General features: G+C 39.2%; 1 protein-coding gene and 1 long non-coding RNA gene across 2 annotated transcripts; both read right to left on the bottom strand.

The window, feature by feature from the left end:
- Positions 1-2,135: 2,135 nt before the first annotated feature.
- CD40LG (CD40 ligand) lies at positions 2,136-14,053 on the bottom strand. Its single transcript, XM_016127517.2, has 5 exons — positions 13,834-14,053; positions 11,567-11,698; positions 7,559-7,613; positions 5,571-5,633; positions 2,136-2,833 (listed from the first exon to the last, which is right to left on the bottom strand). Exons 1-5 carry the CDS (start codon positions 13,987-13,989, stop codon positions 2,457-2,459), a joined length of 783 nt encoding a protein of 260 aa, XP_015983003.1. The 5' UTR covers positions 13,990-14,053; the 3' UTR covers positions 2,136-2,456.
- Positions 14,054-19,257: 5,204 nt separating this feature from the next.
- Positions 19,258-23,679, bottom strand: LOC107501384. The gene is made up of 3 exons (XR_001594755.2): positions 23,553-23,679; positions 22,792-22,894; positions 19,258-19,594 (listed from the first exon to the last, which is right to left on the bottom strand). It is a non-coding gene; the product is annotated as an uncharacterized LOC107501384 (long non-coding RNA).
- Between the last annotated feature and the right edge of the window lie 307 nt (positions 23,680-23,986).

Raw genomic sequence — 23,986 nt, 5'->3', positions numbered from 1 at the left:
GCAGGTGACCTCATAAGGAAGCAGTCTGAGAGGTTGAAGGCAGTTGTCTATGTGAAGCTGAAGTTTGGAAAGAATTTTGGGCTGGAGCTATAGCAGTTAACATTTAGAGGGTGGTAGAAAGCATGGGAGCAGAAGAGATAGCCTAGAAAATGTAGTTTTTATATCAATAGCATTTCTTCTGATAACAGCTATTGTTACTAACTTGGTTACTAAAGGTAGAGATAATCTGGATGATAATAATTTCCAAAGAAGAAGAAAGCAGAGTGACATCCAGGGACAATGTTTAAATCATAGGATGTGAGTATATAAAGACTGTAAAAGATTTGTTCAGACTGGACATGGATTCCTTACTTATGGAACCTATAATGCCTCTTGCCTATCCTCACCCCTATTGTCTCACCAAGGCAAGTTGGGTAAGTATGGCTGTTCTCAGCTCCATGAGAAGGGGAGAGTCACGGTCCGTGTGCTGCCTTCTTTTCCTCTCTGGACTGGACCAAGTTCTCCCCTCAGCTAGATCTGGGGCCCTGACCTTCCTAAGGCAAGTCCATACTTGTGAAACTATCATGACCAATGTTAGCTGCCATGGCCATCATCCCATTTCCTTCAAGTATTCCAAGCAGAGAGCAACACTGTAGAAGGATCTTTGCTCCAGAGGACAAGACAGAACTATAAAGATATCCCTAAGTGAATCCCTGAATCAACAAATGTCACCTCTGCTTATACCAAAGTTCTCACCTTGGAGAAAGTATGCAGCCAAGCAAGTTAGTCTAGTATGATTTCAGCCTTGTGTTAGAAAGTCATGATCTAAGGATTTTAAAGTCACTCAGCCAAGAAGGGACTGTATTGTCCACAGAACTGAAGAGCAAGGGCAAGGGTCAATAGCTGACCCCACCTTCCCTCACTCTCATTTCTTTTTCTACAGTTATATTTTTCTGCTTGAACATGTGGTGTTTGTCTTAAACAATGTACTCTACCAGTAAAGATGAAAAAGCCACTCTGGGTTTCTTACATGAGAATCCTTCAGTTGGGGTTGACAAGGAATATACCTCCCTCAGCTTCAGTGGAAGACTGAAGGGCCCATACTTCCCCCCAGGCTGTCCGAGCTCCTTTTCCTCTTGCCTAAGGTGCAAGCCCCTAGATAGCTCTTAAAAAGATAAGCAACTGCTTCTCATTTAAGGATCTCCCTCCAGCTTCTCTTAGCTGCAATTAATCAAGAAAAAAATAGTCTTGCTTCAATCTGCTGCAACCTTTCCAGAGTGAGCTGGAAATAAAGACCCAGATTGCTTTTCACTGAATAAGCTTCCATATCATCCATCAAAAACTATCACAGACTTCCAGGGAATGTGCTGTCGCTAAGATATTTTGTGGTGCCACAGGCTTGAGAACCAAGTTCATGAAAACATCACAAAGACTGGGAAAATTCCCTCCAAATGATTCCTCCTCCCCAAACCTGGCCTAGGGCTTTAGGTGCTAAATAACAACAATAATGTTAAGGCATCTTTATTATTCAAAAAATAAATAACAAGATAATGACAAGTTCACTTGGGAAACAATAGACTGCAGGTAGATACAATATGTTTCCTTTAAATACAGTCATTTCTTGAGGAGGAGTGGGCAGGCCCAGAGCTGCTCTCTCTGCTCCCCCTCCGATCTAGATTGATGGAGATAAGGACAGGGCTGAAATAAGATAACTGATTGGCAACACAGCCTGATTGTGTGTGTGTGTGTGAGAGAGAGAGACAGACAGACAGACAGAGACAGAGACAGAGAGAGACAGAGACAGAGAGAGACAGAGAGACAGAGAGAAAAAGGAAGGGAGGAAGGGAGGGAGGCAGGGAGAAAGGGCGGGGGGGAGAGAGAGAGAGAGAGAGAGAGAGAGAGAGAGAGAGAGAGAGAGAGAGAGGAGAGAGAGAGAATGAGTGTCAAGGTGGCTGGTGGCGGGGCAGGGTTTTCCAGTTCTCTGCTGAATTAGACATTCTAAAGCCTGCCCCTTTAATCATGGCCACAGGGACCCAAAATCAACCGTAATTGGATGTGAACTGAGGCTCCCTGTTTCCCTTGTGCATCTTCACCGATAAATCAAATACATATCCACTGAAAGACACTACAGGCAAAAACAAAAACAAAAACTAAACTTGGCTAATTATTTGCTGTTTACTCAGAATTCAATCTGTGCATTATGGCCTTGTCTTTCCATAGGACTCTGGATGTCTGTATCAGTCAGGTTGCTGCTTCAGAATATAAGCTCTTATGGTACAGGGCCTCTTTGGGTTTCACTCACCCCATATTTCACTCATTGCAGCCCTACATGCATTGGGGTGTATAATAAATAGTTCTCCATGAGGAGGATCCTAGGGTTATAAATAGGCAGTTCAACAGGGGGTGGTCTTAACTGCTTTGCTGTATTATGAAGACTGCCAGCATTAGCTCAGCAGCAGCCTACGAGGTTACACTGTTCAGAGTTTGAGTAAGCCAAAAGATGTGAAGCCGGTCCCATGGCTCACTTGGCTTGGATCAGTCACGTTGACAAACACAGAAGCACCGGGTTGCAATTCAAATACTCCTCCCAAGTGAATGGACTGTTGCCCACAAGGTTTGGAGGAACTCTGGGTATTTGTCGCTCTCAGTAAGATTCTCTCGGATCCACTCATTGACCTGAGGCAGAGGCTGGCTATAAATGGAGCTTGACTTGAAGCTTCCCGATTGGAACAGAAGGTGACTTGGGCATAGATGTAATAGAGTCCTTGTCTTTTAACGGCCAGTTGTTTCCCATTTTCCAGGCTTACCAAGTTGTTGCTCATGGTGTAGTATCCTTTTTGGGCCCACTGTAGGACTGTAATGGAGAGGGAAAACATTTATATTGAGGTGAAGCATTCTAACAGAAAATAAAGTTTAATGTTGATACTACCTTCATATATGAATGAAAGTTTTGGGCATCAGGGATTCTTAAGTACTCTTCCAGCCTTCAGAGTCTATGAAGGAGCTATAACTTATAAATCTGCATGAGCTTTACAGTCAGATGGAGCCAGATTCCAATCTAAGTTCTATTCAAACTTGGACAAATCACTTAATCTCTCTGAGTTTCAATTTCTCATCTGCAACACAGGCTAATATTACAGCGTATTTCAGAGACTCATGAGGGTTAAATAAAGTAACAGAGCACAGTGAGTTTTCTTCTGCCTTTAGAGTTCTTAAAGGTAATTTTCCCTTGAACTTAAGAAAGTGTGAATAAATTCAAAGTTCCATATCATAAATTATGCATTCCAACATATTCAGGCAAAATCCTTTCTAATATTAATATTAATTTCTTCCTTTCCTTGAATTTTACAAAGCCAAAGAGTTGCCAATCCACCTAGCTCAGGCTCAGCACTGAGAAAAGGAAAGCCCCCATTTCTTTCTACCTGATTATGCTATTGCAAACCTGACCTGCCTCCCACAGCAAGGACTAAATTAGGCAAGGAAGTATGAAAATAAACCTGTCATTTCACTCGGTGTTTTGATCTCCCTTGTAGTGGGCGCCACCAACTTGAAAGTACCTGTATTCTTGTGGCTAAACCCGAGTACCCACCAACAGTGTGCCATTTTCTCAGCTGAGATGTTGAGTGGGTTCAAAGTAGTGTGTGCACCCGATTTCAAATCTCAGCTTTCACAGAGAGCAAGATTGCTGGGGTGGGGGATGGGAAGAAGTGAAAGTATTGAGGCATTTGCTTCTTGAGTTTTTTAAAAATCCTATTTGGTGGTCTTAGGCCTATCAGAGTGCAAGATCCAACCTATTAAGACTCATCCTTTAGTAATAATAGGAAAAGCGTCCCAAATGCCTGACATTTCATAGCCTTCCAGACCACTCCAGAAATAAGATTTTATGTTTTCACTTTCGGATCATTTGATTGAGAAAACAAGTGCAGGTTCCCTATGTTTTAGTTCACTAAGTTTACTTTTGTAAGTCCTTACCTAATATTAGTCCTTGCTGCGGGATGTAGGTCAAGCTTGTAGCAACATGACCAGGTAAGAAAGAGAGGTTTAGGACTGGCGTGGGGTGAGGAGTGTTACTATCTTTTCAATTGATCCCTTGCAGACCTACTGTGATGTAGACTATGAAATATACTAGGACCAAGTATCAATCGTGGGCCTTTAGGTAGAATCTGAACATCATGAAATATATCTAAGGGCAATGTGAACAAAGACCGGTGGGAAGCTATTCTTCTAGGAGGTATCTCTGTTGCTGTCATCCAATCCAGATGGTTGCTGTCATGTGGATGGCCACCCTGGATATGCCAATATAGTTGCAATGTTCTCCCATAGTGTATTTTCTGAGAAAGGGGTGCTTGGAAGAATTATTAAATATTATGGAAATAACTGGTATTAATGAAGGGTTTTAGGTCACTCTTCTGACAATTAACAGTGAAATAAGCTAAGTAATGACACCTTACATTTGCATAGCACTTGACAACATAACTTTCTTCCACATTGGCTGATTTGATGCTCAGAGTCACTCTGTGAAGTGAGGCAGGAAGCTGCTGTATAGGTAAAGGAACGTGCCCAAGGTCACCCAGTAAGTGATAGTCATGGTTCTTGAACCTCATTGTCCAAAACTTCCTATCCAGTGCTTGTACTTCCATATTATGATCCACAGGAACCATGTGTATAACCATTGAGAAGCCTAAACCCTACCTCAGAGATTAGGCTATGTCTCCTCTCGTACTCTCTCTCTCCTTCCCTCTCTCCCTCCTTTCTGTCTCTGTCTCTCTCTCTATCTGTCTCTCTGTCTCTTTGTCTCTGTCTCTCTCTCATACACACACACATTGTTTAGAGGTCCATTCTGAAGCTGTGCTGAATTTTTCAAAGGCTGCTCTGATGCTCTCAGACTGCATTTATGTAGATGGGGAATTTTATACATGTTTCCATCCATTTATCAGATGTGACACATTCTTCAGCACCAGCTATCAGGAGGTACAGATTTGGTGGTGGTGGGGGGGAAGATCTAAGGGCTAGAATAGTGGCAGAACATATATGGAAATAAAATCGTTCAGAGTTGAAAAGATTACAGTATGTCATCTGTTGTTACTTCATTGGAAAATGTAACATCCTGGCACCTATTGATCTTTGCAGAATGATTTTACCCTTAATTTTCCTGAGGTTGGCCCCAATGAGGCTGACGTTAATCATGCCAGGATTGACAGATGGTAGAAAATACCCCTGAGGCTCACTTACACACAGCAAAGAAGGGTTAGGATGAGGGATATTCCAAGTCAGGAGGTCACTACCTGCCATCTTTTCTATATTGTCAGAATAATGGTCCCTCCACCAGTAATTCATCATTTAGAATCAGCCATTGAGCAAGAACATAATGAGAACATCAGGATTGCCAGTTCTACCTCCTTTTGTCCCTCCAAGTCCCATTTGCACATTTGAGCTCCCTTTGAAGACAAAGGAAAACATATGAGAGACATATGAGTAGGTCTGTAAATTAGGCCCCAGAGAAAGAGAGGAGCTTAATCATTAGGCTACATTGCATCAGCATCCAAGCTTTCCCTCTTGGGTGGCTGATGTTCAGACACTTTTGGACTTACCAGATGCTGTTTTACTACTGGCTTCACTTATGACATGTGCTGCAATTTGAGGATCCTGATCACCTGAAATGAAACCAAAAGCAAACTCAGGTCAAAGTAATACAAAACTGCCCATGGAACAATTTGGGTTAGTTCTACAGCTGTTTAATAGAGACTGTGCTTAAACAGATTATGTAAAAGGAAGGATAGAATGGGCTGAAATCCTCACAGGGGGAAAAGTTGGTTTCTAAAATCTGAACAATTGAATTGGTTATTTCCACTGATTCCATTCTTCTAATAGTTGTTCAGTACACAATTCTGCTTTACATAGGTTGAAACAGGCTAAAAATACTGAACTTCATTAAACATATTTTGAATCTTGCTTCTAGGAACAACTTTCATCCACTGGAATCTTAGTAGGCCCCAAGACTATACCTGCACAATTAGCAGTAAGCTGCTTATGGTGTCTGATTTGGTCAAGCAATTGGCCAAACTGTTTTATTTATCTCTAATTGCTTCTCCTATAAAAGGCTTGCTTTTTAACTAGATGTGCATATCTCCTAAATACAAAGACTTTGTGAAAGTTTCTCTTTTTTCTGGTAAGGAGCCTGGTGCCAAATACTTTGTAGGTGCCCTATAAATATTGAGTCAATTAAATTACCAGTTTTGTTAAGTTTATCATTTCCCTGAAGACTGCTAGGCAGCATCCACATGAACTGTTTCCTCAAGTTTCACTGTAATTAGCAGATAACATGACACCACTCAACATATCTTACAGTTATTATGAAGACAAAACCATCATGGAAATCATATCACCCTTTACAACTAGATCAAGTTAAAGCAAGCACTGAATACTCTCTTTGCCTCAGAAAACAGTATCTGTATCTCTATGTATGTAGACATGTATATTTTTTTGTCTGTATTGACTTCACAAAACCCATAGCATCATTTTCATTGACTTTGTGATATAATAGTACCTCTAAAACACTCATCTACCAACACTTCATCTGTCCCACACTCAGCTGCTCTGGTCACTCCAGGCATTATTGTGTTTGGTTTGCGGTGCTACTTTCTAAGAGGAACAGGGAAAGTGAGGGTGTCATCCAGAAAAAGAGGCAACTAGGAGAGGAAAGGGCCTGGAAAGGGTCATAAGAGGAATAGCGGAAGACACTGGGGAGGTTTTGTCTGGAGAAGAAAATGCTCAGGGGTCATGATTGCCATTTTCAACATCTGGACAGCTGCGTGTGTAGACGAGGAATTATACTTTGTTTCATATGGCCCCCAAAACAGAATTGGATCTAGTGAGTGGAGAATACAGGAACAAATTTCAACTTCAGAGGAGAAAAAAATTTCTCTCATGTAACATAATAAACTTATTATAATTACTAGAACTATTCAAAGATGGACCAGGCTGCTTTATGAGATAGAAAATGCCTAGGCATGTTCAATCACAGGCTAGATGGTCAGTGTTGCTGTGAAGAAGATTTGTGCTTTGGGCACGGTGCTGGATTTTAGAACCATCAAGACTTCTTCCAAGCCCGAGATGTTCAAGATGCTCTGACATCAAGAACAGGACAAAGAATAAAACGTTGTGACACTGACTTACTCCTTGATCCCAGGGGCTCCAATAGCCATGGCTCTGCATGAAAAACTTGTATCATTGAGCAATGAATGCCACTGCTACCAAATGATGACTTTCTTATCACCTTATCTTCTGTAGGTGGTACTAGGCTGTATGGTTGCTTTGATTAAGGTACTGAAGATAATAAAATTTCTTCATACGTGGTATTATCAGCATTAAAGGAACCCAACCCTCCCCATAAATATGTACATACAAAGCCTTTCTAAATCACAGGCAGCAGAAAGTGTCGATTTTCCAATTTTGTTCCTTTTTTATTTCCAGTCCTAAAAGTTATCTGATTCAACACTAGGTTGTTTAATATAATCAGTTTTATAAAGATTCCTTTCAGTTTTTAAGTATTCATAGAAACTGGTAAGCAGCAACCTACCTTTTTGCATTTGAAACTTTTCTTTTTTCTCCTTCACTTCATTTCCCATTATATCCTGAAATAAGAATCATTACAAAAGGTCATTTGGGCAGGAACTCTGCTTGTGGGGTTTTAGAGATATCATTCATTTGGCATTCATCATTATTCTGTTGCCTGGTTCTGGTGAGGATCATCATATGGACTCATCCCCTGTCATTAATCTCTTCACACCAATTGGGAGCGCATGGCTCTGTTGGATGAGCTGACAGCCCAGGAAGGCCAGGGGTGGATCTGGAAGTAGAATCTGGGCTTCATCATCTCCATTCCAGTATTCTCACCAGACCAGAGTCTGTGATCTGACTCTTCCTATGACCCTAACCTCCATGGCTTTGACAGGTATTGACAAATGATGTCAAATGGGGAGATTATTTTATCTTGGGAATTGGTGTATAAAATATTATTAAACATAAAGCATGGTGTGTATCTTTTAGAATAAAATTGGTCTGATATCTCTTAGAAAATATTTAATCTTGGGAAAGAATCCCAGACTATGAAAAACTCCTCAGACATCTTTTTTATTTTGTTGTTTTTTTCAATGGGTTAAGGGGATTCACTTGTTGGTCGTGTGCCCTTGTGTGGCCTGTATTTATTTCGAATACCAGCGTACAAGAAACACAGGTAATCTCCCAATGTTGCTGATGTTCAAAGGCAAATGCAACACTTCTTCAGGGGTTTCTTCTCACTTAGCAACTGAAGGAAGGCTAGAGGTACTTAAAGAAGCTAATCGGGACTGCCGTCAACACAGGTCAAAATATCATAAAAAGGTATTGCTGCCATTTTAAAGATACTGAATAAAAGGCCTAGAGGGCTTAACTGGCTGTCATGAGGTCTCCCAGAAAATCTGAGGCTGAAGCCAAGAGTCAAAACCTTGAGATCACATTTGTAGGCCAGGATTTAACTCACACCATCACCCTGTACTCTGAATACAACGGAAGAAGACAGTAGTGTTCATTTTCTATAATCAAAGTCTTATGCTCCTTCTCATTACTGGAATCAACTTTCTACAAGGCCTTTTCTCCCCCATTCCTCCCATAGTGGGAATTTGTGTTGTTGCTGTTGAGTGCCTTATTGTAGGCTCAGCTCAGTTACCAGATGTGAGAGTTTAAGTCACAGAGCCTAAAGGGGAACCTGTGCCTCAAAGCGCTCACATGGGCTGCAGAGTCTCAACTTTCCACTTGAGCTGAAGTGTGGCACTGTGAAAATGCGGCAACAGGAAAATGTTTGTGAGATAACAAGTAAACAAATGAGTATTTAGTGTCTTTTCAAAAACTTGAGTGTGATGATCGAGATCGAGATACTTTCAGGCTAGGTGGTTGCATTGGTGTCAGGGTTTAGCCAAGATGAAAATGTAAAGTCAGCAAAGTTTGTCTTTTATGCACCTAGCCTTGCCTTTCCGTGAACTTTCCCCAACCACACTCCCCAGAGCCTTTTTTTTTTTGCTTCACTCCCCACCTCAACCGAAACACTTTTTAAAGTTGACTTTCAGAAAATCTGGGATTAGTTATTTCCCTCTCAGTGGGAACTCAACGCAGCAAGTATAGACAGGAAAAGGAAAACTCTTTGACCTTACCAAAAACATTTCAGGCACTGATGGGCAGACAATCATGGAACTGATCATTGTAGCAGAGGGTGGAGTGGGTAATAAGTTTTAATGTGAATTTATACTATTCTGCCTCCACTTAACATAATCCATGAATCCCATCTTCTCTCCAAAGTAACAGCTTGGTGTTACCTGCCTTAGGAGATAATGAGTTCCTTATCATTAGAGGTGTTCAAACAGAGATTGGGGCCCCACTTGTTAGAAACTCTGGGGAGAAGTTCTGGTTTGATAATTAGATCCAATGATTTCTAAGACCCCCTCAAGTACTATTATTCAGAGCCCCAAAATTCAAACCTTAGGTTGCTTTGGACCAGTCAAATTATGACCCAGAAAGAGAGCCCACTAACATTAAGTAAGAATATAAAAATCTAATTTGGGGTTATTATGTAGTTGGCCTGCTAGGTTAAAAAAATCCAAAATATTGTTTTAAGATGAGGAATTTGGGGAGATGGATATTGGAAAGGAGTTCAGACACTGGAAGAGGACTGAGTAGCTGGAAGACTTTGGGTCTCTCCATTGTATCATATATACAGATGATATTGACTAGGATTCCACCCCTGCTGCAAAAGAGGCAAGGGGCTTCCTCTGTCACATGTAAAGAACCCCTGTTGACCTACCTGAGAAGGTCTGCCTTTTTAGAATATGAAACTTTGGAGCTCTCACTTTACACAATGTAAATATAAGCAGAGAGACCACACTGGCTGTTTTCCTTATTCCTATCCCAGGTGGCTGATTTGGGAAGCCATGATGAATCGGCAGTTAACCGTAAAACTCTCAGTAAGAAAGAGAGAGGGAGGGAAAAATCAACAGCCACTGCCGCTGAAGAGAACTGAAGGCCGATTACATAATTATAGAATGTCGGAGTTGGTAGTTCCCTTATAGATAATCTCGGTCCTCTCATTTTATAGATGAGAAAACTGAGATCTAGAGAGATGAACTCATTTGCGCAAAATCACACAACCAAGTACTTTATATATGCTATTTGAATTATTAACCATTGTTATGAAAATGACTTTATTCACATTTAAATTTGCAACACTTTCCAGTACCCTTTAATACTGGCAGAAGCCTCAAACCCCAGAGAAACTCAGATCATTTACAAGACTTGCAAATAAAGAGTTAGGAGTCTTCATCTAAAACCTAAATTAATGTAAAGAACCTAAAAAGCCACCAGGAGATTTGAGCTGTGTTCTGATTTCCATAGGTTACTTGGGAATAAGGCCTTAGAGTCTTCACTACTGGATTAAATTACACATCGGGGACAATCTGGAGGACAGGAACAAGCTCAGAAATAAGATCTCAAACCCTTCACTCCCGGGTTAAATCACACATCATCTATATATGAGAACTAACTCCTCTTGGTTCACCCAGATACCCACCCACCTGTCCTCAATGTGGAGTGCTGACTCCTGTTCATGATCCCAAAGTGAGCTGAGGACCAGGGGTATATTACAGTGTTCTGAGAGGGAAAGAGGTAGAAAGACTTCCTAATTTTCTGCTTCAGGAGAAAGAGCCCCTAGACTCCTTGTCTATGATGATGGAATTAATGTTGTAGGTGCATCCTCAATAAACGTTTTTTTAACATTCTTGTTTTAGGTACTCATTATATGACTTCATGCTGATTATCAAGCTGTTCGACTAAAAAGCTCCAAACTCTGCCTCAGGGCTTTATTGACCCTAAAAGGGACTGCCTTCACAAACAAGTTGTATTATATGGGATCAAATTTGAGCAATACCGAGAAGGTCCATTCCCCATTCCCCATACTTCTCCTCACACTAAAAGGAAAAGATACCACTTTCATGGCATCTGAAATTCCAACATAAAATAAGCATTCCTTTATATATTAGAATTTGTCAGTCTTCAGAAGTCTCTATTATCCCCAGTAAAGGCAATACCTTAACCTGTGGCCTACTGATATTGCAGCGACCAATGGTTATCACTTCTCTAGGAATGTGGGGCCAGACATGGGTATACAGTAAAAAGGCATCAAGGTTTGGATGGAAAGAAAGCAAAGTGCGTAAAAAAAAAACTTGGTATACTTTATAATTTTCCCAGAAGCAACTACATGTACTAGCTCATGTATATGTGCGAATGCGTCTATGAGAGTGCTCATTTTCCCTTTTTTTGTCAATAACATTCCTATGAATGTGCACCCTTCCAAGTTTCCATTTCCTTTTAATATAGTATTTTGGCTTCATTCTTGCCTTTTATTTTTTTGGGGGATACACATACTTATGTATGTGTTTGTATGTATATATGTGTGTATAACAAATGTTTAAACTTTTACATTGTCAGGTTTCAGTTTCCCAACCTAGCAGAAGTACTAGAACTTTTTGATAATACTTTTACCAACAACTGAACTCTTTACCTTGACGAAAGCTTCAAACTGGCTTCTAATTTCCTCACAGTTCAGTAAGGATAAGGACCTCTCTCCTTTGTTGCATCTCTGTATCATTTTCATGAACACGAAATCTTCATGAAGATTCCTTTCATCTTCTATCTATTTATGAAATAATAGGGACATGAGAAATGTAACTCTGAAAGATAATGTAGCCAATGATGTCTACCTCTGCATTCATTTCCGAGGCATCAACAACAGGAGAAAGACTTTGCAGATATAAATAGGTAATAAGAAGCAATTGATATTTGGTATTAGCGGTTTAAAAATCTACAAAAGTCGGCAACTAAAATTTCATATTATCTGTAACTCTAGATAGAAATCATGGTTATTCTAATAAAATTTTATCACAAAATGTATATTTTTCAATGTAGCATAGTAACGACATTCTACAATTGTCATTTTTCCCATTTTTCCAGTAATGATTGCTCATTATAAACATAGCCTATAAAATACTTTTCTGCTGAGCTAACTTGTCCATTTTAGTGTTTATGATTCAGTACTTAGTAAAAAGAAGTAAATTTGCAAAATTTAACTAAGTTCTAATTACATCTCTCTTTCTAACTTTAGTGCTGGTAAAAAAATTACATTAAAAAATCATCTTTCATTTCCAAAGTTAACAAGATATTTTATTTTCCAATGTCTTAAACTAATTAAATATAAGGAATTTGCTTGTATAATCAACTAATTCTGTGCTGTTTTCTTGTTTTAATATTAAATTTTTGGTTTCAAAACAAGATGCAGTTAGCCGACGGCTTTCACTGTCATTAAGAGCACACCTAAATGCTATGGCAAATTTGAGTCTACTCAGGTCATTATTTCCCTTGTAGAGGCTAGGCTTATGTCCAGGCTTTGATTGGAGAGTCCACCAGGCCGAACACAAGCAAACAACCAGACCCAGAAACCCTCCTCTTTTCTCAGCAGTAAAACTTAAAATTTGAGTGACCCAATGAATTGTTTCAACTATCACTGCCCCACCTTATCCTAATAGAAAACTTCATGGCCTTAATTCTAGGTCGGCATCCCAATAAAGGACACTCAAACATCCCTGAGAAAATGTAGGGTACAGATGTTGTACATCCACAGTTTCCATATCCAAACTTTTAGGAATGGCCAGATAACTGATCAAATTTATCCTTTTCATCTCTGATTAATATTTTGTCAACACGGACAATAATACCCATCAGTGGAAGTGAGTAAACACATCGAGACAGGATAACTCCTAAAGATTATCTTTTCCTAAGAATATAAACAATCTCCTAAATATTCAGTGGAAGCACTATGTAGGCATTAGCTATAATTATTTGCTAAAGTTTTGCTTAAGAAGTAATTTATTTTACCATAGAGACATTTTTCTTTTAAATTTCCAACTAGAGAAGAAAATCAATTTGATCTGAAATTTTGTAGTGCTTCAGATTAGCATGAACATGGATAAATCCCAAAATTTACAGTCTTTTAGTAAAAGTGGCTTTGGTGAAGTGAGTAAACACATCGAGACAGAATAACTCTTAAAGATTATCTTTTTCTAAGAATGTAAAACAACCTACTAAGTTATTCTACTATTTTGTTCCTGCAAATCCAACCATTTAAGAATGTAAAACATCTCAGAGGGAAACTGAGCAACTTGTAACTACACTCAGCATTTGAGGTATTATACAGAAAAAGCCACTTTTACTAAAAGACTGTAAATTTTGGGATTTATCCATGTTCATACTAATCTGAAGCACTACAAAATTTCAGATCAAATTGATTGTCTTCTCTAGTTGGAAATTTAAAAGAAAAATGTCTCTATGGTAAAATAGTTTACTTCTTAAGCAAAACTTTAGCAAATAATTATAGCTAATGCCTACATAATGTTTACTCTTTTCCAGGATCCATTCTAAGTTCATTACAAGGCTAAATTCATTTTATTTATGAGGTGGATACCAGTACAATTCACATTTCTCAGATGTGGAAACTAAGACATAAAAATGAAAAATAACTTGCCTAGGATCACAGAGCTAGTAGAAGGCAGAGTTAAGATTTGAATGTAGGCAGTCTGACTCCAGAGCACAAGATCTTGCCCGGAGACAAGAATAGGAGACTTCACTAACTAGACAACAAACATTATGGCACAAGATTATTCATCTATTTGGGTTTCTACCATTGGCCATCATTTGGGTAGAACTAAAACCAACCAACTCACAAATCAAGAAGGACCCCAGATTTAGTTAATAAAGGCTCAGAGTTCATCTTACCTTGTCCAATCTTCTGTGAAGATACACAGCAAAAAGTGCTGACCCAATCATCTGGGTGATAAGAAAAACAGTAAGTAAATACATAAAAATTTTCATACTGACAGGTGGTCCGCTGGCCACAGATCGAGGAGAAGTTTGGCTGTATGTTTCGATCATGCTGCTTTAGAGTTGAAATTATATCTTCTGCCTGAGAAGGTGGCAGAGGCAGCATGAGAAGACTGTCAAAGTAGCCACCTTACTCAGGATTAGTTAAGAGCGCACAATCGTCGCAGCCCACACTTCCTGGAAAATGTGCTTCGTAGTCTTCTCTCCCAGCAAAAAAGTTACGTAAAGGTTTTTTTTTTTTTAATTATACCCATATCATTCACATCCAGGCTTTCCCTTTTGTTAGTAAAGAAGAAACAAGTTTCTTCTTCCATACATTCATTCTTGCCTTGAAATGTCATAGACTTCTTAACAGACAATGGCAGTATTTTCCTATAGCTGTCTAACTTTTTGGGTTCACCAGTTTCAAGGAAAGTGATAAATTAATCCACCAGCAACAGACTTATTTCAATTTCATTCTTACTAATGTAAAGCGGGAACCTGGTATATGGGGAAAGAAAGAAATGTCAACAAAAGTTTGGATTGATTTTATGACTGGTGTGTTGCTAGCTAATTGCTTCTCAAGACTTCTTTAATGTTTAAACATAACAAAATCCTGGCAGTATTTCAGGTCAAGTCTACATAACATAAAGCGAAAAGAAGTGCTGACAATTATTAAATAAAATTTAACTGGAAAGATAATTCAAGAAAAATAAATTTCTCAAAGGCCAAGAGAAGTAGGGTCTTGAGGAAAATCAGGCCAAAACTCTGTAATTAAGGTTAAAGTAGGAATATTAGCTTGAATTAGCCCAATTGCCTGTCTACACAGTTCCAATTCATCAGATAATTGCCGATGCTGATGTAACTGTTCAGAATAGGGGGAATAAGCTGCAGTTAAGAGACCTGAATTCTAGCCCTTGCTTTACCAATCATTTGTTATAGACTTTGGGCAAATCACTTTGCCTCTCTATATCTCGGTTTCTTCATATCCAAAGGGAACAGTTGCACTTGTTTTGTCTATTGTATAGGTTGTTGTGAAGATCGAAAAACATGTAAATGAAAGATATTTGAAATGTGTTACGCAATAGACAAACAACTCTCATTCTGAATTTTTTGGGGGGAGTTTATTTAGCTTAAGATATGAGTTTTCCAAATAATAACCAACTCCTTACATACTAGTAAAAAACGAAGAACAATAACAACATCGAAAACACCCAAAGTTTTAATAACAAATTGAATCATTAGGTGTGTAGGATTATGTGTTTCTGAATGGCTTTAGCATAGCCTTATCAGATTGCCTTAGAAATAAAACCAGCTACGGAAATGCCTATCCCATATCCCAGCCTGGTCTAGAAACCAGTATAAGATTGCTTTGGTGATTCCTATAAAATTGTTTTGAGAGACAAATAGGAAATGTAACAAAATGCTCCGATAGGCATGCTATCTGTAGAGTTAGCACCTGCTTTCTTCCCCTCCCACGCACCAGCATCCTGTCCTGGGCCCAGATCTGTGTAGCTCTTCACTATGTCTGCCAAGTAGGTGGCTTCAATGCACATGATAAACTTTGATCAGTCAAGTCAGAGGCTTCAGTTCTTAGACAAGTAAACTTTGTTCCACTGAAGAAAAATTATCACAAGCCAAAATGGGCTCGAGGACTCCTCCAAGGTCAATTTCATACAATTACAGAATGCCAGAGCTGCAAAGACCCTGAAAAAATCAGTCGAAGGGACCACAGAGATTCAGGCAATGTCAGGATTTGTTCGTGTGACCAACTTCAAGAAAGAGTTTTCGCCCAATCTCCCTGCCTTCACTTCCTGATCTCAATTCTCCTGCAGGTTGATTTCTGCCCATAATATTCCCATGAAACTGCTCCCACCATTATTTGTTCAATAATTCTGGCTGAATTCTTTCTAGATTTCTTTTTAATGACATTTCTATTATTCCATTGACCTATTATTATGTTGCCATCTTCTGTAAACTCTCTCCTCTTGCCCCTCAGAAAATTTCATGATTCTGTTTTATTCTTTGTATCCCTTAAAACTTTGGTACTATCCTCATTCTCCTGTCATTGCACCTCTCCTCCCCTCTTCCTCTTTTCATTTCCCTTCCTCTCCCCTCCCCTCAGCCCTCTCCTCTTCTCATTCTACATGTTTGGGGGGGGGGTGAATACCATCCACATTCATGGTTTTCATTATCACCTTCATTTTGGTAAGTCTCAAGTCTATAGCCCTGAACTTCAGATTTGTAAGTATGGCTACCTCTGAATACCTTTACTTGGATATCCCAAAACCACCTCATATTTGGCATGTTCAAAACTTAACTCATCACCCTACTCCACTTCCAACCCAGACCTGTTCTCCCCCAATCTAAGTGAAAAGTACTACTACACCCATCTAATTTTGCAGGTCAGAGACCTGGGAGCCATGCATGATTCCTCCCTCTCTCTTGACCATATTATTCCCAAATTCCAGTGACTTCTTCCTCCATAAAGCTGTTTGATTGCCACTTCTTTCAATCCCCCTGTCAACATCCTAGTCCAGACCCTTTTCTCCATTCTCCTAGATTACTGGACTGTACTCTCCTAATTTATCTACTTGCTTCTTTTTTGCCCTACCCTATTTATCCTCCATACTTCCAGAAGAATGTTCATTCTAAATCTTATAATTGACCATGTTATCTAATCTGATTTGACACCTCAGACTCTGCAGCAGACCTAGAGAAGCAGATTGACAGAATGCTCTGACATGTTCAATGTGAAAGGGGTTAACTCCAAAATCACCTGCTTGTACTTCAATTCTTGAAGCCTCCTCTTTCTCCCATTCTTTTTCTGCCTGATCCTCTAGCTTGGTGCAACAATTGACAACCTTTCCAGCTTCCAAGCTCTAGCTCTATTTTCTAATTTCTGATTCTGTATCAGACATCCTTTGTGTCAAAACTGCCCACATCTGTTTCTCCCTCAATAATGAGTGGCCTGGCCCTAGCATTGGGCCTCCTTTAAAAATCTTCATCTAGAATTGATTTTTAAATTTAAATGGAGTGCATGAAAGTGCCTGCAGCCAAAGTCAAATATCAACCATTCTTTTCTTAGTTCACAGAAAGAATGAGGTTAATGGACTGAATTGTTTCAATTTTCAGTTTTTCTTACACAGAATTTCCTGAAATCTCTGTCATCCTTTTCTACTACTGCTTTTCTTCCAGCTAGTGATTGATCTGCAACAAATAAGTATCAAGGAAAACCTCAAAAAACAGTTTGTTTTTGATGTGAATGAATAATGCTTGTGGTTGTAATTTTATATTGATAATCTAGAACACAATCATAATTTATGCTACAAAAATTATTTCTAGTACATATGAAAGAGTTAAATATATCAGCATTTTGTTTATTCTACAAAGGACCTCACAAAAACTCTTCTCCCTGAACATGTCTGGAAAACCCTCACCTAGAGGACAGCATATCCATTGTTAGCACAGCAAATGATCTGACCCCTGCCCACCTTTCTGCTTTCATCTCTGGCAACTCACTCATGCTCAGCCCTGGGCATCAACCATATTAAGCTAGGTGTATTTCTCTAAATGTTCTGTGCTTGTTTGAGCTGTTCCCTAGAAGCATGCTGACTCCCTCCTCTCTTATCCATTAATGTTGAGGAGACACTCCCTCTGTGAGTATCCTTTCCAAGCTGACAAGGTGTCCTCTTCTGTGCTTAATCTATCATAGTGTTTGCCACATCACATCATAACTGACTTGTCTGGACATTTCCATACCATTACCTTCTAGAGGAAAGAGACAATTTTTAAAAATCTCAGAATCCATGCTTCCTGACACACTGTAAGGAAATGGTAAGTCTTTGCCAAATAACTAAATTTGTTTAAGGGAATAGAAAACAAAATTGTAAAATATTCTAACCTGGTAGAATAGCACTAGCCTTCCTAGTGATACAAGTCAGAATATATTTAAGTTTTCCTCTATTCCTTTACTTTTCTCTCTTTCCTCTGGGGTCAATTCCATTTGTTTATTTTGATACTTTCCTTTCATGTTGATAGTTTTCCTCAAATGTGTGCCGACCCTTAATTGTCATATTCATAAATGAAAAATGATGTTAGCTTTTAGGAGTAGAGGGCATGGTTTTCCTCTGCAATCATGTTGATTTGTTTCCCCCAGAAATGTCTCTCTGGAATGGGAGGGCTGGCTGTAGGTTCTGTTTAAGTGGTTAGGGCCTGTCAACAGGCAGGTTTCCCTTTAGGTTATTTGGGTGGAGAGGCAGGAATGCCAGGGACCCCCACCCACAACTGATAAAGTAAGGAGGGCTTTCCTCTGTGGGTGGAGCCTACAGAGAAGTTTCCACTCCTGATCTATGCTGGTTTTCCTCTTGTTTTCTTTTTCCTATCTGTTGTGAAGTTCCCAGTACCCTCCCTAGAGTCTTCTCCAGGAATCTTTAGCCTGAAGGCAAGAACCAAATATTGCTTCTGACAAAGGATCCATAGGAAAAAAGAGAGAGGGAGAAAAGGGTCTATCTGTCCCAGCCATTTGCACTGCAGCTCTTTAAGGAGTTACCATAATGACTGCTTCTCAGCCTACGGCTGCTCCTTGCATTTATCGACTCTGAGATCGGTGCTTCTTTGGGAAAATCCACTCTTCCCTCTGATTTCTTGAATTGCCATGTTTTCTGCTCTGATTTCTGTTAGTCCAAATGTGTTGGCTTTCTTGCTTCCTCATATCCCTCAGAATTCCTTTCACATTGATGTCACCTTTTCTTGTTTCCCATGGTGGTTTTGGTTTCATTCTTTTTATATTTACTTTTGAATAAGTAACACATTCTTATGGTTAAAAATGTGATACAGAAGAGAGCATCGTAGAGTCCTCCTTCTGCCTCTTCCTCTCAGTCCTCCATTGTCAACCAGTGTTGTCAGTTTCTGAGATATATCTCAGAAATACTTTTATATGCATTTAAGTAAATATATAGATATTCTCTTTCACACTTTTTGAAACAGAATAGTATATGATTACACTGTTATGAGTCTTTGATTTTTTCATTTAACAATTAGATCTTGGGGGTTATTTCATGTCAGCAAAGTTCTTTGTTCCCTTATTTTTTTACAATTGCATAATATTCTAATGTATCAAAGGCCTACTATAATGTTTTTAATTAGTCCTGTATTGATAAACATTTAGGTTGTTTCCAGTCACACGACATTAAATCATGCTGTGATGAATAACCCTATACTTACTCACTTTTTAAAGTTTCTTTTCTGACATTTCTCTGAGATCTAGAAGACTAAAAATTACATATTTTTAACATTGCCCAAACATGTTAACCTAAATATAACACACTCGAAGGAAGATAATTTAAAAGTTATTGTTTATTTTCCATTGGTCTGATCAATGCATAGTAAATTGTTGGTGTTATACACCCTCTTCAAAACGAGCATTGCATTTCAAAATTTCAAATGCAAAGTCTTATCTGGCCTTGAGGATTCTGGTTGCACCACGTGGGATTCTCCATGTAGGTCTGCAGCAGAAAGCCAGAGATGATATGATCTTGGTGACTCCATCAAGGATGCTGCACTTGTTGGCTAGATTGTTAAGAAGCAATTTCAGGAGACATTTCTTTCAATCAGTTTATTTGCTCAAATCAACATTCACTGAGTTCCTACTGTGGGCCAGATGCTGAGCTGAATGCTGGGGATACAAAGATAAAGATTATAGTCCTTACCTCGATTAGCTCACAGTTTGAAAAAGCCAACCAATACATGAGCAGACAACCATAAAACAGTGTGAAAAGTGCCACATAGAGGTGAACTCAGAGTGCTGTGGGAACATTAAGGAGAAGTACCTACCCAACCATATTTTGAAATTTTGATATTTTGAAAAAAAAATATCAAAGAAAACTTCCTAGAAGAAGAGATGCCTGTCATAACTTTGTATCCTGAATTTTCGCTGACAAATCCCAACATTCGGTGTCCATCTACTGGTCTTGGCTTTTCTAGTCTGGAATATTCCACCCTTTTCATTCTGTAGCAGTTTTCTAGTTGGCTGTATTTATTCTGACACTCCAAAGGCTTAGGAGGAGTAAGGTAGGAGAGGATTGGGGATAATTATTTCCAGCACAAAAGAATATGGTCAGGGACAGGGATGTTTGGAGTATTGGCCCAGTTTCAGGTATTAGGTATTTAGTTTTTTTTTAATTAAAGTATAGTTAGCATACAATATTATATTAGTTTCAAGTGTACAACATAGTGATTCAACATTTATGTACCTTATGATGTGATCACCATGCTAAATCTAGTAACCATCTGTCTCCATGCAAAGTTATTATATTATTAAATATATCCTTGCATCTTATTTATTTTATAAATGGAAGTTTGTACCTCTTACTTCCCTTAACCTTCTCACCAACCCCTCCCTGCTCCTCTCTGGCAACCATTAGTTTGTTCTCTGTATCTATGAGTTTGTTTCTGTTTTATTTTGTTTGTTCTTTTGTTTAGCTTTTTTTTTTAGATTCCACATATAAGTGAAATTATATAGTATTTATCTTTGTCTGATTTATTTCCCTTAGCACAATACCCTTCAGTCCCATTCATGTTGTCCCAAATGGCAAGATTTTAATTTTTTATGATTGAATAGTATTCCATTACACACACACACATATATAAATCACATCTATCACATTTTCTTTATCCATTTATCTATCAATGGACACCTAGGTTGCTTTCATATCTTGGCTATTGTAAATAATGCTACAGTGAACATAGAGATGCATATATCTTTTCAAATTAGTGTTTTTGCTTTCTTTGGATAAATACCCAGAAGTAGAATTGTTGGGTCATATATTTCTATATATTTTTTTAAGGAAACTCCATACATTTTTTTCATAGTGGTTACAGCTATTTATATTCCACCCAACATTGCATGAGAGTTCTTCTTTTTCCACATCCTCACCAACACTTATTTGTTGACTTTTTGATAATAGCAATTCTGATGAGTGTGATGTGATATCTCATTGTGGTTTTGATTTGCATTTCCCTGATGATTACTGACATTGAGCATCTTTTCATGTCTATTGGCCATCTGTATGTCCTCTGGAGAAATGCCTATTCAGATCCTCTGTCCATTTTTTAAATGAGATTGTTTGGGATTTTTTAGATATTAATTTTTGATAGTGTGACTAGAATCATCGATCTCTATTTAGCTGCCTATTTTTATCCTAGGTCTCCAAGGTAAATTTTCTTGACAAATACCCACACTTTGTTTTTGACTGGTGGGTACTGTGACTCCACTCCCCATTTGTGCAAGTAAAGAAGCCACGTTTGTTTATATGCTTCCATAGACAAACACAGGTAGCAGTGGTTACCACTGGGAGATAGATCTGGGGTATGGGTGGCAAATTTTACATTTTGATCTATATTTTCTGTGCTTTGCATTATTTTTATAATAGCATATTTTCTTCTGTAATACTTTATTTTAAATAAATTTTTTATTGAAGTTAACTTTCATACATAGAAAAGTACATAAATTATAAGCTTGATGAATTTTCATAAAGTAAATATACCCATTGTAATCATCACCCTGGTTGTAGACTCCTGAAGCACCCCTCTTGTCTCCTTCCAATTACCTCTACTTCTCACAAAGGTAACCACTATTCTAACTTCTATTACTAAAGATTAGTTTTGACTGAGAGTTCTAGTTGCTCCTTATCCTCACTAGCACTTGGTATCATCAGTATTATTTATCTTAGCCATTCTAAGTATTATTTCATTGTGGTTTTGATTTTCATTTCCTTAATGGCTAATGATGTTGAGCATCTTTGCATGTGCCATTTGCCATCCATATGTCCTCTTTAGTGCTAACATCTTCTATAAATATAGAACATAATCATGTTTAATTGCTTGAAAATAGTAACACTATTAGCCCGACTAGGGAATAGTGTTTGAGTGTAACAATTTTTCTGAGAGGCAGATTAAGGTGGTGTAAATAGCCAGAATTTGGTAGCAGACATACCTGACTACTCTACTTGCTGTGAGATCTTAGGCAAATTATTTAACCTCTTTGTGCCTCGATTGCTTTGTCTTTAAATCAGGGATAACAATAGTTTCTGCTTCATAGGGTTGTCTTGAGGGTTAAATGAGAAAATTATGTAAGGCCCTCTGCCCTGTGCCTGACAGGATAAATGTTCATCAAGGTCTCTCTGCCCTTCTAGCAAAGCCTGGAAAGAGGGCAGGGAGAGAGGGTTGTCTTTGAGGTAGTCAGCAACTTAGTATCTGAGGGAGAATTGGTGAATGTTCTTTTCTCTGGCTCTAAGGATGAAAACTCCAGGGTTGTGTCCCAAAGGCAGGATTCTGTCCCCTCGCTCACTGCTTTCTCCCACCTCTACCTCCTCCCCACAAAGCAAAATAGGAGCAGCCTGCTTCTAGGGAAATTCTAAAAGAACTTACTCCTCACAACTGGGCTCTTGGATGCTGCTATACCCCTTATGTGATTTTCATACCTACTGCTGTTAGCAAACAAACAACAACAAAAAAACCATAATCTCCAAGCATCTTTCTGTATAATTCCCAAAGGTTCTCCTATTGATGTTTCCTATAGTGCATGCAGTCCCAATGCTTGACATTAAGTAGTCAACATCCATTCAGCAAATATTTGCCAAGCGCTTAGCAATTACTAAAAGAAAGGACTGCTAGTTAAGGATTTGACCACAGTACTCTTGGGAAGTACCGTAAGAGAGCAAGTGCAGGGGGTTGTGGAAGCATGCAGGAGGAGTGAGGTTAAGGAGTGAGAGGGTCAGGGAAGCTTTCTACAAAAGGCACATCAGAGCCCTGAGGGAATTTTCTGGGTGAGAGAAGAATGTATTTCAGGTACAGGAAATAGCACGCAAGGACCTTGGCTGGAAACCAGGGGCTCTTTCTCCTCTTGAGGCTGCATGCTTGGGACCAAAGCCTTGCTCTGGACTCTGCACAGCACCTCTGGTTCTTCCAATGATCCCTTAAGGTAGAGCACAGAATATCAAGACTTAATTGTAAACAAATTTCCTTTGGTCCAAGGTAAAGTGTCTCAGAGATCAAGTGCCTTACAGGTGGCTACATTTTTGGCACCCATTTTCTTTTCAAAAATCATCCCAATATAATTGAACATATAAGACTTGTCTGTGTGGTTCTAGCTCATTCTTGTTTTACCCTGGCTCCAGTATCAGCTTGCCTTCTGCATCTCCCCCAGATCTCTGATAGGCAGGCTCTTAAATTTTATGCCCCCAAACCCTTCCACACAACCTTCCCCTGGGCCCCACTAATTTACTTCTTCCCTAATCCTTCTTGATTTAACTTGTTCAGAGTTCTCCCCTCTCTCTTTGTTTCTCTCTGTCTCTCTCCAATTTCTAACTGCTATCGTCCAAGATGCCCTCGTCAGTTCTGACCCCAGGCTTGGGCAGTTCCAATCTGATCTCTCCTGTGGTACGCTACTTGTGGCTATTTCTGAAACGAATGTGCCTGCTCCTAACTCACCTCCTAGGTAGCCTCAGAGGAAACTGTCCTCTTCCTGGGGACCTGACTCAGGAGACCTCTTGTCCTCCCACAGTGTCTTCAGGAGCCAGCCTCATGGTTTCATAAGTAAAGAAACTTAGGCTCAGAGAAAGGGGATGACTTACCAGGGTCATGCAGCAAGTTAGTGGCAGAGAAAGGATTAGTCCAGGCCTCCAGACTTCCAGCTAATGTTCTTTCCTAGGAACCAGGCTGCCTCTCACAAAGTTCAGATCTTCTAGCCAGCATCAGCTCCCACCCACTGATGGCATAGTGCACCTATCTCTATAAGCACTTCCTTCCTGAGCTAGTTCATTAAGCTGGCCCGTCCAGGCTTCTGACTCACCAGCCTAGCAAAGAACATCCAGCCATGTCTGTATGTGATTAAGGAAATGTCAGGGGCAAGAAGCATTTTCCCCCCTCTGGCAGAGCCCGGGGGCGGGGTGCAAAAGGAGGCAGAGAAATTCAATTAAATCGTAAGATGTCAGGGACCATGGGAGTGGGGTGAAGAGTAGAAGGGCCATATCAAAATATTTAGGATTACTAGTTAAATAAAGTTTGG

This window comes from Rousettus aegyptiacus, unplaced genomic scaffold, assembly GCF_014176215.1.
Source record: "Rousettus aegyptiacus isolate mRouAeg1 unplaced genomic scaffold, mRouAeg1.p scaffold_m13_p_9, whole genome shotgun sequence".
Lineage (NCBI taxonomy): Eukaryota > Metazoa > Chordata > Mammalia > Chiroptera > Pteropodidae > Rousettus > Rousettus aegyptiacus.
Note: the sequence above shows the minus strand (reverse complement) of the source record. Positions and strands in the feature narration are given on the sequence as shown.